The 12,704-nt window shown below is 43.2% G+C and overlaps 1 protein-coding gene across 1 annotated transcript in view; it reads left to right on the top strand.

Moving 5' to 3' along the window:
- lmo1 (LIM domain only 1) overlaps window positions 1-6,933 on the top strand; it is a 68,326-nt gene extending 61,393 nt beyond the window's left edge. The window contains exons 3-4 of the mRNA XM_060940393.1: window positions 1,005-1,130; window positions 6,404-6,933. Coding sequence (XP_060796376.1) covers window positions 1,005-1,130; window positions 6,404-6,509 — 232 coding nt within the window. The 3' untranslated portion in view covers window positions 6,510-6,933. The remainder of the gene's footprint in view (window positions 1-1,004; window positions 1,131-6,403) is intronic.
- Window positions 6,934-12,704: the final 5,771 nt, after the last annotated feature.

Genomic DNA, 12,704 nt, shown 5'->3' with positions numbered 1-12,704 from the left:
AGGGCCTTTCTGTGTGGAGTTTGCATGTTCTCCCCGTGTCCGCGTGGGTTTCCTCCGGGTGCTCCGGTTTCCCCCACAGTCCAAAGACATGCAGGTTAGGTTAACTGGTGACTCTAAATTGAGCGTAGGTGTGAATGTGAGTGTGAATGGTTGTCTGTGTCTATGTGTCAGCCCTGTGATGACCTGGCGACTTGTCCAGGGTGAACCCTGCCTTTCGCCCGTAGTCAGCTGGGATAGGATCCAGCTTGCCTGCGACCCTGTAGAAGGATAAAGCGGCTAGAGATAATGAGATGAGATGAGGTGAACATGACAGATTGAGTTAAAATTCTGGATTCTTGGGTTTAAATATAAACAAAATTCAGAAACATTCATCTTTCCTCAGACGCGCCCTTCACAGGACGTTGTGCTAATATCAGTGGTTTTTGTTTATTATTTATTTCTGCATGATAAAGAAGTTTGGTTTATATTTACTTTTATATCTGTTTTGGCCTTGTGTTGCCAGTAACAATGTGCAAAAGTCTTGGCACCTAATTTTTCCACCTTAAACTACAACTTTAACCTGAGATATTTATACCAGTATCTGATCTCATGATATTTTATATTTTCTGCTTGACTATCAAAGGTAAAAGGGCAAATGTTCTTTTTGTTTAGTTTCTAAATAAAGTCTGATCTTCAGTCGTGGAGCTGTTTTAAACCCGTCACGGAGGCCATAGTGGATTTAGTGCAGGAACAGAAGAACCGTGTCAAGTTCTCCAACACGCAGCAAAAACCTCCAGCTGATTTCTTTATACTGTAAAACTGAAGGCCAGAGAAGCTGAGAGAGAGAACCGCTGCAGCTTTAAACACTTCACACCTTCACCACACACACACACACACACACACACACACACTGACCTGCTCAGCTTTAGGACTCTTTACTGCTTTGTCGAAGTGGTTGCTGTACTGCGCCGGGGCTGCAGGAGAGAAGAAAAGTGTAAATGTGTTGTGTGTTTTTACTCTTTCAGGCTTTTCGGGACGACGGGGAACTGTGCAGCCTGCAGTAAACTGATCCCTGCGTTTGAGATGGTGATGAGGGCCAGAGAGAACGTTTACCATTTGGACTGTTTCGCCTGCCAGCTGTGTAACCAGAGGTGAGCAGAACGAGACGTCTGCTTTCTTACAAAAACATCGCCATGCCCCATTTCTGTACAAGTCAAATCACAGCATTATTTTGTCATCGTTAATACACTCCATCAATTTTTTTTTTATAATATTGAGTTATATTTTGGTGTTTGTGAGCAAATGAAGGATTTAATCCATGACAAGAGAATTATCTATTTTCTGCTGGTGATTAAGCAAGATTTAACGATCTCTCCAAGTCATCCAGTTCTTCTTGAATTGGTGAAATGTGAATGAAGTTTTTTCGCCTTGTTTCTCTCCTTCAGCATTTAGAAGTTGCTCGCCAGAGAGGCCAGTGTTTTTCTCCAAGAGAGTTTTGACAGGAACCTCAGGCCTCCCAACTTGTCTTTCACATTCAGGGGACCATAAATCAGGGACGGATCCAGCCAAAGAATCTGACAGATGCACATTTGCAGAAACATTTTCACTAATTTTACCTGATCGCTGTGGATATTCACAGGGCATAGAGCACGCCGAGCCCTTTCCAAAGTGGGCAGCCACAGCCCACTACGATTGCAGCTCAGCCCACTATTCGCCCCTGAACCCGCTGTGCAAGCATGACTCACTGAAAACTTTAATACGAGCCCTGGCTCCAGCCACATGCACGCAGGGGTTTAAAAATTCATAACTCGGCCACTGAAAGTCATCACCCCGCCAAACTTTACAGACACCTCCCTCTCCCCGAGACCTTTTGAAACAGCCCAGGCATGGCCTGCTATGACCGCAGCTCGGCCCGTTATTCATGGCGAATTTAGAATTTCAACCCCTTTCTGGAGCATTTTATTGGTTTGACCTAGATTCTTTGTCTCAGGTCACGCTATACAAAGCATGGTGAGAAGACAGGTCATGAGGTCGGGTAAGCATCACCACTTACCACAGCAGATCTTGAACCATTGGTCTGTTGGTTGAGCGTGGCTATTGCCCATGTAGCCATCTAGCGGTAAAGTAAACAAATGCCCCATGACTGAAGCCAATGGTGTACATATATTTCTGACTGATACACGTGCACCGGTCTGGATCCGTCCCTACGTAAAAGGAGTGACCAGTAGGTTCCATCATGTCTGGAAACTTAACCAGTGAGAGCCATTCTTCTTTTCCTAATTGTGGTTGAGATAAAGGGAAGTCTGCTGTAGAGTTCCTTGTTTGTAATGTGAGTCCTCCAAGAGATGTTCTAAACAGTTTTCAGTGTCCTCGTGTATGCACCATCAAGTTTCTTTACCATCCTCTTCAAAAAACATTTAACGAAAACAAGTTATTAAAAGTTTTCAAGACTGTTAGAATACCAGAACACACAGATGATGAGTTTTATTCACTAAGGCATCTGAGATTCTGTACCTCAAAACATTCATGATGCACAAATGCAGAAATACTAATAACTAATTAACTAATAATAATAATAATAATAATAACTTTCTCAAAATTAGCTTCATGGAACACGACCCAGAGATCTGAGATGATCAGAGGCTTCTTACTGAAGTCTGTTGCACGCTAAGGCTGAATTTTTGGATGAATTATTCACGCCGGCCATTAAATACATGTTTTTATGAGTGTTTACACACTGAGAACGAAATTCAGTACGATGAAAAAATAAATTCAGATCTGATTTTGTTTGTTGGTGAAATTTTGCATGCAAAAGTGATCAGAGTCTCTGCTCCACATCGGCGTCACTCACGAGTAGATTTACTTCACCGTGAGTGACACTGTGAGCACTGCTTTCTTTCTTGTTGCCAAAAATTACGTCTCTCAGCTGTAACTCATGAGTATGATGATGATGAACGTCTCCGTTTCCTCAGCAAGTGTAACCGAAAACTTTGTCTCTCCTGAGATCATGTCGATAATTACAGTCTTCTTCACGACTCAATGACTCCAACATTCACTCAGGACTTTACTGACAGAACGCAGAATATTTCAAACCTCACCTCCGACCCTGTGTGTGAGCATTTCACACAAAGATTTCCGCATCAGTTTTGTGTTGTATCTGGTGTGTAAAAGTCTTTACTTACAGGTCCGGTGATGTAAATCCAACATTATCACTTATTTTGCATTTTATTCACAACAATCAGAAACTAATGGCAATTTTCATAAGTTTTACAAACTCCAGTAAATTTCTACAATATTCCCATACACATACACACACACGGTGCAAATGAATCTGCACTGAGGAGGAGCTCTGATCTACTGACGGGAGAGACATTTGAGAATTCCTGATCTAATCCTCCTGAACCTTCAGTGTGATGAATGATGAAGAACGACGAGTGTTTTTATTGAAAAAAGAAAAAGAAAACAGAAATGTGCTCAGAGACAGAATGAACAAGTGTTTCCAGGCAAAACAAACCTCTCCCGGTAGCACTTATGATGAATATGAAGGAAGATCTCATTCTCATCTCATCTCATTATCTCTAGCCGCTTTATCCTTCTACAGGGTCGCAGGCGAGCTGGATCCTATCCCAGCTGACTACGGGCGAAAGGCGGGGTTCACCCTGGACAAGTCGCCAGGTCATCACAGGGCTGACACATAGACACAGACAACCATTCACACTCACATTCACACCTACGCTCAATTTAGAGTCACCAGTTAACCTAACCTGCATGTCTTTGGACTGTGGGGGAAACCGGAGCACCCAGAGGAAACCCACATGGACATGGGGAAAACATGCAAACTCCGCACAGAAAGGCCCTCGCCGGCCACGGGGCTCGAACCCAGACCTTCTTGCTGTGAGGCGACAGCGCTAACCACTACACCACCGTGCCGCCATGAAGGAAGATGTGGTGAAATAAATAAATGGGTCCCCTATGGGTCCATGTGGCTCCTGTTTATAAATAAAATAGTTTTCTGATCCCGTGTCCCTACAGTAAATACAGCATATATATTTACTCTCTGAGCCACAAAAATGAAGCGTAATCCAAAAATGAGCAATTTATAAATCACAGAAGTAAAATACACCAAGTGTCTGTACTTTATATTATTCTACTCTTCCCTCTTACAGTTTTCCAAACTGAACCCTCGGAACCGAGGCTGACACACACACGCTGTCGCCACGACCCAAACTCTTATCTCCCGGAAATGGCCCGGCACTAGAGCTCAGTGGAACACGCTTTCCCTCTGGAATAACCATAAACGTGTCTGAAAGCCATTTCTTTACTCTAGTCCATTTATTTCAAACAGTGAACTGAATTGTATACACTCACCGGCCATTTTAATAGGAACATGTGTATGCACAGTGCGCAACTGTTACACTCATACATTCTTACAGCACGATGACATAGTGGCTAGCACCTCAAAATGAGGCAGGAGACACAACAAAAATGATTTTGACCTTTTTGGTGACCTTGACCGGATGACTCTCAAAATGTTGGAGGTTCTATTTGAGACCAATGACCATCTATCCTGAAAGTTTCATGAAGATTGATCCAGCTGTTTTCCTGTAATATTGTTAACAAAAAAAACAAAGCTCGAGGTGCTCCTCGGACCTGCCTGATCCATCCTGGTGCCCTGTGTCTGGTTGGAGTCTCATCACATTGCTCCTGTGGAGGACGGCCCCATGTGGACAGTTGAAAGTCACACCTGGAAGACACTCTGGACTCTTACAGTAATGCTTTTATGGCTGAGGACTACAGTTGATTTGCTAACTTTAGGACTGCAGTTGTCATGAACAGTTTTGCACTCAAGTTTCCATCAATGAAGAGTTTATCTCATCTCATCTCATTATCTGTAGCCGCTTTATCCTGTTCTACAGGGTCGCAGGTGAGCTGGAGTCTATCCCAGCTGACTACGGGCGAAAGGCGGGGTTCACCCTGGACAAGTCGCCAGGTCATCACAGGGCTGACACATAGACACAGACAACCATTCACACTCACATTCACACCTACGCTCAATTTAGAGTCACCAGTTAACCTAACCTGCATGTCTTTGGACTGTGGGGGAAACCGGAGCACCCGGAGGAAACCCACGCGGACACGGGGAGAACATGCAAACTCCACACAGAAAGGCCCTCGCCGGCCACGGGGCTCGAACCCGGACCTTCTTGCTGTGAGGCGACAGCGCGAACCACTACACCACCGTGCTGCCCATGAAGAGTTTATAACATCAACAAAACTGACTTCATGTTAAAACTGTTAATGTTATAGTCATGTTGTCTGTTGTTGTCCAGGTGAGGATGGGTTCCTTTTTGGGTCTGGTTCCTCTCAAGGTTTCTTCCTCATGCTGTCTGAGGGAGTTTTTCCTTGCCACCATCGCCACCGTCTTGCTCAGTGGGGACAGATTAGGGATAAAATTAGCTCATGTCTTGGGTCATTCAGATTCTGTAAAGCTGCTTTGGGACAATGTCTATTGTTAAAAGCGCGATACAAACAAACTTGACTTGACAAAGAAACAAAGAAACCCGACTGAAAACAATACCTCGCCCCACTTACTCTGTAGCAGGTGAGCTAATAAGAGACTTTATGAAAAGGTGAAGTGGATTATCGAGGAAAGTTTAAACTTCAGTCTGAATATTCGGGTTTTTCTGATACTGTATTAAAACAAGCTCTGTTTTGCCTTGACATAAAGGCTGAAATAAACCCAGAGCCGTGGTCTCAGAGCGCTGTGGCGTTTGCTGATGGCAGGAATCAACTCACGCTGCCCCACTCCTGGTCTCAGTGCCAACCCCGTAAATTAGTGTGGCACTGATTGATAAGCGCTGATGCCACAGGCTGGGGTCTTATCACGCCTCGCACTGCCATCTGTGTCGCTTTTATATGCAAACATCAGTGAGGGAGAAGCAGCATGTACACCAGAGGAAGGTTTTAGGAATCTCTTTAATTACTGAACAATTTCAGGGAAAACATTTGGAGAGATTTCATGTTGTATCTTGGCGCAGATGGACACAGGGGCAGGATTTCAGTTCTGCTTTTGCTTGTCACGGTGGTGTGAGTTTTATTGTGTGCCAGTCGTGTTGGTGAAAACCGCCTGCATTTGAAGCTACACCTTCATGCCTCATCACAGGGACGGATTGTGAACAAGCAGCGAAAAACAAGTGACGCAAAGAAAACAGCAGAACACGCAGACGTGGAACATGTTCAGTGTTCGAGAGAATTCAGTACACACAAATCACTGAGCGAGAGAAAAAGAAAAACACACTTTAATGCAAAAATCTCAGCACAGAAACAGTAAAAGTGGCGCTGAACTCTGCACTCCACCGGGGTCAGGCCTGGTTAACTCACCGCTGCACTGCTTTATTCTCGTTTATTCATTATTGTTTTCCAGGTTCTGTGTAGGCGACAAGTTTTTCCTAAAGAACAACATGATCCTGTGTCAGATGGACTATGAGGAGGGCCAGCTCAACGGCAGCTTCGAGACGCAGGTCCAATAACGCCAACATGATGGAGGCAGCGCGCACACACACACACACACACACACACACACACACACACACACACAGAAAGGGAGGAGCATCTGTCTGCTTGCCTGCAATACTTTTTACAGTAACAGAAGCCCTCATTGGTTTGGTCCTTTAGGACTTTGGTGTAAATGTTTTCCAGCCTTTCCCTCGACTCCGAGTGTTTCTGAGTTCTGATCTACAGTCGTGCTGCGTCGCTGAGCACTGTATTGCCTGTTTGGGTTTTTGTGATGTTTGTTTTTTTTTCGTTTCTTCCTCGTTCCTCTCAGTGAGTTAAGATGGTAAGATGGAGGGTGATGTACAGTCTGTTTTTTTCTGTATATATAAACTGGAACATTTATTTTATGAAATTGTAATGCAATTTTATTACTAGTGTGAATTAAAGAACAAAACACGATTCTTAAATGTTCAAACTTGTTTTTTTTTAATATTGATTTTTTTTCCAGTTTATTGTGAAGACGCTGGGTCATGGCTGGATGTCCATGTTTTGTAATTTTGCATCTCGCTTTAAAATAAAGCTTCGAAATATTTGAGAGTTTATAAAAAATAAAACTTGATTTAAAAAGAATAAATGTGACTCAGAGCAGATACGGTGTCCAGGCAGAGAGACGAGCTGGAACACGAATAAAACCTTCTTTAATGTTGGAATAAATTAATGAATTGTGGATCTCCAGAGGATCCTGAGTTACAGAGCAGCAGCTGAAGAAGCGCTGAAGTCTCTCGACCCTCCGCCTGACTGCAGCGGGACTCAGACCGGATTCTGGGCTCAGGTTTGAGTCATTCCTTTAAACATAAACGGTTCTGATGAGAGAGTCATAAAATAATATGAAATAAAATAACAAAAATGTTTTAATAATTTTAAGATTAGTGTCACTGTTATTAACAGGAGCCGTGTATTAGAAAAGGTTCACGTACAAAAGAAGCGTAAATTAAAAGATCGTAACGGAGGACGGACACAAACTTCCATCACTTATTGTTTTTTATTTTTATCCATTTCTGGTTGCTGCGTGTCAGGGGCCGCAGGAGGGCCCCCGCTTTCCGGAGCCTCTGCCACTTAAAGGAAATATTTTCATTCATAACTGCGAGAGAAATCAGTCGGAGACCTTCAGCATGTTGAAATTTCATTTACAGACGTCTGATATTTAGTTAAAGAGCAGAATATAAAACCAAACTGCATTCCACAGTCTCGCTAAATAGAGACTTTCATGCGATTCATAAAGATTTTTTTTTTTTCATTTTTCTTTCAAAACTGCTTCAGACTTAGGACATCAAGTAATTAAAAAAATAAATAAATAAACAACCTTCAAGACCAAGTTTTCTTTCTTGTTCTTCTTCAGGAAGCTGCTCTGAAAGTTGGAAATTAAAAGAAAATAAAATAAATAATGATGTGTTCGTGTTGTGCTTTTACTGGGTTTATATTCAGTGTGTGTTTGGAAAATCCAGGCAAAAATTTTAATTTACACACACACACACACACACACACACACACACACACACACACACACACACACACCACTTTATCCACATCATCTTACACACATAGGATACACTGTAGAGGACACAATTACTGACTGTTGGTCAGTTGTTCCTCTGTCCTCTCTATCAATAGCTCCACTGAGCAGATTATTATTATTAGTTTGGAGGTTTAGTCTCAGTACAGCAGTAACACTGATATCACTCTGTGTGTGTGTGTGTGTGTGTGTGTGTGTGTGTGTGTGTGTGTGTGTTATACTGAGAATGAATCTCCACCCAAATAATAGCAGGATCTGTTCAGTGATGAACAAGGTACGGGGTGCCAATACTTTTATATACAGCGCAATTGATTAACACCATGAATCACATGAACTTGACCTTTGACCTGTAATTGTGCAATTAAGCCAACATTACATTAAGCGCAGAGCAAATCAGCATCAGCTTTTAAACCTGCATCTTACAAGTGCACATGACCAACACATACAAGCTGACCTTTTACTGTTCAGCACAGGGTACACACACACACACACACACACACACTGTTCAGCACAGGGTACACACACACACACACACACACACCGAGTGTCTAATTTCCTTCCTAAAATCACAGGGAGAGCAGCAGCAGCAGCAGCGCTGTGGGCGAGACGTGACATTCAGCGAGCGGCGTTTTCTCCAGCAGGAAGTGGACCGGCCACGTCACTCAATAACAAATAAATCAAGTGTGCAATGTGCATTAATTAGAAATTCATTAAAAATTCCGACTCACAGGCAGGTGTGCAAATAAAGGATTAGCGAGACAGCAATTACACCACATAAGAGTACATTTTAATTACATCTCCTGGATTGATTTACAGAGAGAGACAATCAGGCCGCATGCAAGACGACTGATTACTCATTTTCTGGAAGAAATAATGAGGAAAAGATTTCATCTCTCTCTCTCTTTCTCTCTCTCTCTCTCTCTCTGCCATTAAGGCGAACAAAAGTTTGATTCCGGTGCTGTGGAACGGACTCACGTGTCTCTGATCACACTGATGATTGTCAGTTTCAAAACATTCAGATTATAGAATGTAAGAAATAAACACAGTGTGTGTGTGTGGGGGGGGGGCGGGGGGGCGGGGGGTGCTGAAATGGAGTTACTGTCACCACCCTGATATTGATTTTTTACATGACATTACATTACAGGCATTTATCAGACACTCTTATCCAGACTGATGTACAACACTAGCCTGGGCCCGCCCATCCTAAGCGTGATGCAACATGAGGGCCTGTTGCGAGCTTAAGGCCAATTTATGCTGACAACCCAGTCCTCGCAGACGGTGTCGCAGACAGCGTCTGCGTAGCCCCCCCCCACCTTCGCAGACGCTCTGCGCGCACCTCTCAAAAATTGTGACCACCGCAGAAGCCGCGCAGACAGCAGACAAGAGGGCTCTGATTGGTCCACTCTACATCCGCTGTACACGCACTTCCGCTTCCCTACTTTCCCGGTTTGTTTTGTTTTCACGACCGCCATTTTTAAAAACACGAGCGAAGATGGAGCAGCATGAAGAGCGGTTGATTGAGGAAGTACGTACATCTATACGACTCCAGTTCTAGTCATTATAAAAAAAAAAGTTCTAGTCATTATAAGTAACTGGAGGATAAACACTCCACTAACCACACCCACCAACTACTCCTAGCGACTTCGCACCCCCTTGCGTTGTGCCAGTGAATAACATCGCGCACGCCTATTCCCCCGCTCAACAATAAATTACAACTGTCTGCGAAAAGCTATCTGCGAAAGCCTTGTCGCAAGAGCATGCAGAGGCCTTTAGTCTGGCCAGGCAAGCTATCTCCAGCTCTTCCAAGCTCCGGAAAAATCGGGAGCCAATCAATTTTGAGCATCTCCAACGGCCCTGGGTAGAGGCGTGTTCAAGGCACTGACGTAGTAGAACTGCGATTGGAAGCCATAGATTGTTTACAGAATCATGCTGTATTGAAAGCATTCAACGGGAAGTTCTCATTGAAAACAGAGCAAAGAGCAGCCCTGGAGGTATTTATTGAAAGGAAGGACGTTTTCGCCTTGCTCCCGACCGGCTTCGGTAAGAGTTTAATCTACCAGTTAGCCCCGCTGGTAGCCAAATCAATGGGGCTCAGCAAGAATCCTATCGTCGCGTCACATACGTCAGAGGAAAGAGTGATGTGATTGGTTTAAGCTTTGTCACAGCCTTTTCTGGCTTCGACCAGTAGTAAACTGAGGCATTTCAGGGAGGCGGGTCAACCACGGGCTCTGGGAAACGGTTGGGCTTAATATCTTGGCCAGACCAATAGCTTGTAGATCTTTGAAGTCGCGTTAGCCAGACTAGTACAACACAGCCAGAGCAGCCTGGAGGGCAGGTGGGGGTTCGGTGCCTTGCTCAAGGGCACTTCAGCCATTCCTACTGGTCCAGGGAATTGGACCAGCAACCTTCTGGTTGCAAGGCTGCTTCTCTAGCCATTAGGCCATGGCTTCCTCAACAACCATAAACAAAGAGAAATAAAATGTTCATGATGCCCCTGATTGCTTAATGCTTTTCCCATAACAGCACATCCCCAAATGTTTTATTCCTCTTACATCACAGCAATGCATTTATTATGTTTGATCATACTTTTTATCCCTTTACAGTTACCTTTAATATTCATGAAACAAGTTAGTTCCTGTTCTCACTTATGTTATAGCTATAAACATTCATTCCCTCACCAGCATCTCTTTACTCTCTCTCTAAGTTAATAAATGAATGCAAGAAATAAACACAGCTTGTTACCACAAAGAAGTGAAAATTCCTCTGACCTGAAATCAGAAAACTTTACAGCTTCACCTCTGACTGTTACAAAGTGCTAACACTGGAGACTCCTTCCAGAAGTGTGACATAAACATATATTAAAATATTAAACAGTGTGTCTGCTGTACACGCCCCTGTGAATGAGCCGTTACTATAGAAACAATAACATATTAGAACAAGCGCATTAATAAATAAACCTGCACTACAGTCAGAGCTGCTGTTAGAGAGAATTAATCAACACCTTCACTTCTGACCAATCAGAGTCCAGTATTTACACATTAACAGCTCTGATGTTCAGAAATTATTTTTTTAAATATATACATTTATTGTTAAGGGTTTTGTATTTTATTAGATTAGATTTCCTCCCATTAATTCTGAGACAAAAAACAAGAAATTATTTATTTATTTAACCAAGGGTGCCAATAGTTATGGAGCTGACTGGTCACTAATTCTCAGGTCATTTCCGTTCAGATATGTGTTAATTCTGGTGCTTTAAGGAAGGTTGATTGGTCTGAGGGAAGTGGTCCATGTTCCAGACGTCCTAAAAAGCAGTTCTGGCAGAGAGCTGAAAAAAAAAGTGCCTGCAGAAGCATAAACTGGCTCTAACAGCGTTCTGCTCATTCTGTCATCTCATTCTTAAATTAAACCAATTTGCCTAGAAATTGGTTTTAAGGTCTGCACAGGGTGGTTCTGTGCATTAGCCCCCACCACACACACACACACACACACACACACACACACATGTACGCTTATACTTTCATAGTCACACACCTCCTTTCCTCGCTGAAAATCATGTTTGACTTTGAAGTGCTAATTTTGGAAGTTTAGCCAATTTTTTATTTGCTGCTTTGAAATCTATCCTCTAAGCTGCTGCACCAGCGATGAAATATGCAGTCTCTCCACAATGAGGGATAAGTGGCCAAAATGAGAAGCGCCTGCTTCTCTCCCTGCGCATTATATAACTGTGAATAATCTGCACGCTGCACTTTTCCTATGGCGCTCGCCAGTGCAATTTATTTCCACTAACATTATGCAGCCTCCCCTCCTCCTCATTTTCCAATCTGCCTGCCTTTCAAGCTCGGTGGGCACTACTTAGAATGCTGATGGCAAACAAAAATGTTTTTTTTTTTCTACAAGGAAAACCACCCTGCCATCATCATCATCATCATCATCATGAAGTTGAGATTCAGAACAAGAAAGGGAAAATGCGCTACATGTCATCCATTCAAACAGACAATGAGGGCAATTTTCAATGAAAAGAGCGTCCCGAAGCAAAATCCAATAATGAAGAGCTTATGAATGGCAGAGCTGAATCTGTACACACACACACACACACACACACTACACACACTACACAAACAATGCAGTAAAATTATGTTGTTCAGCTCAGAATAATAGATATAATAATCCTAGCTGGGAGGATGGAGAGGGAACAGGTGAAGTTTATTTATCCACTCCGAGTTTGTGGTTTTCACCATCAGTTGTGGAGAAACAGAGAAAACTGAGAAAACATCGATTCCATTGTGGCTGGAAAATGTCATTATTTGAGTCAGCCTTGGGATGCAGAGGGCCTGAGATCAGAACAATGAGACGAGGCCTCGGTAATGGAGGAGCCTTGAATCTCACCTCATAAAGCGGCCTAATGGATGCACAGATGACCTCAATCACAAACCTCGCTTTTATCCTCTCCAAGCTGTAAATGGCAGAATTATGTTAAAATAAGTTGATCAGATTGGCTCTTCACAAAAGCCTGAATTTTCCTTCAAAACACACACACACACACACACACACAAAGAAATAATGATACAGCAGCCCAAAAAGCCGAGGGAGGGAGAAAAATAGAGAAGAGATTTAGAACGCCCCCCTCAGCACCCTCTGTATGATCTCCAGCCCATCC

This window comes from Neoarius graeffei, chromosome 15 (genome assembly GCF_027579695.1).
Source record: "Neoarius graeffei isolate fNeoGra1 chromosome 15, fNeoGra1.pri, whole genome shotgun sequence".
NCBI lineage: Eukaryota > Metazoa > Chordata > Actinopteri > Siluriformes > Ariidae > Neoarius > Neoarius graeffei.
This window is presented reverse-complemented; position numbering and strand designations above follow the sequence as displayed.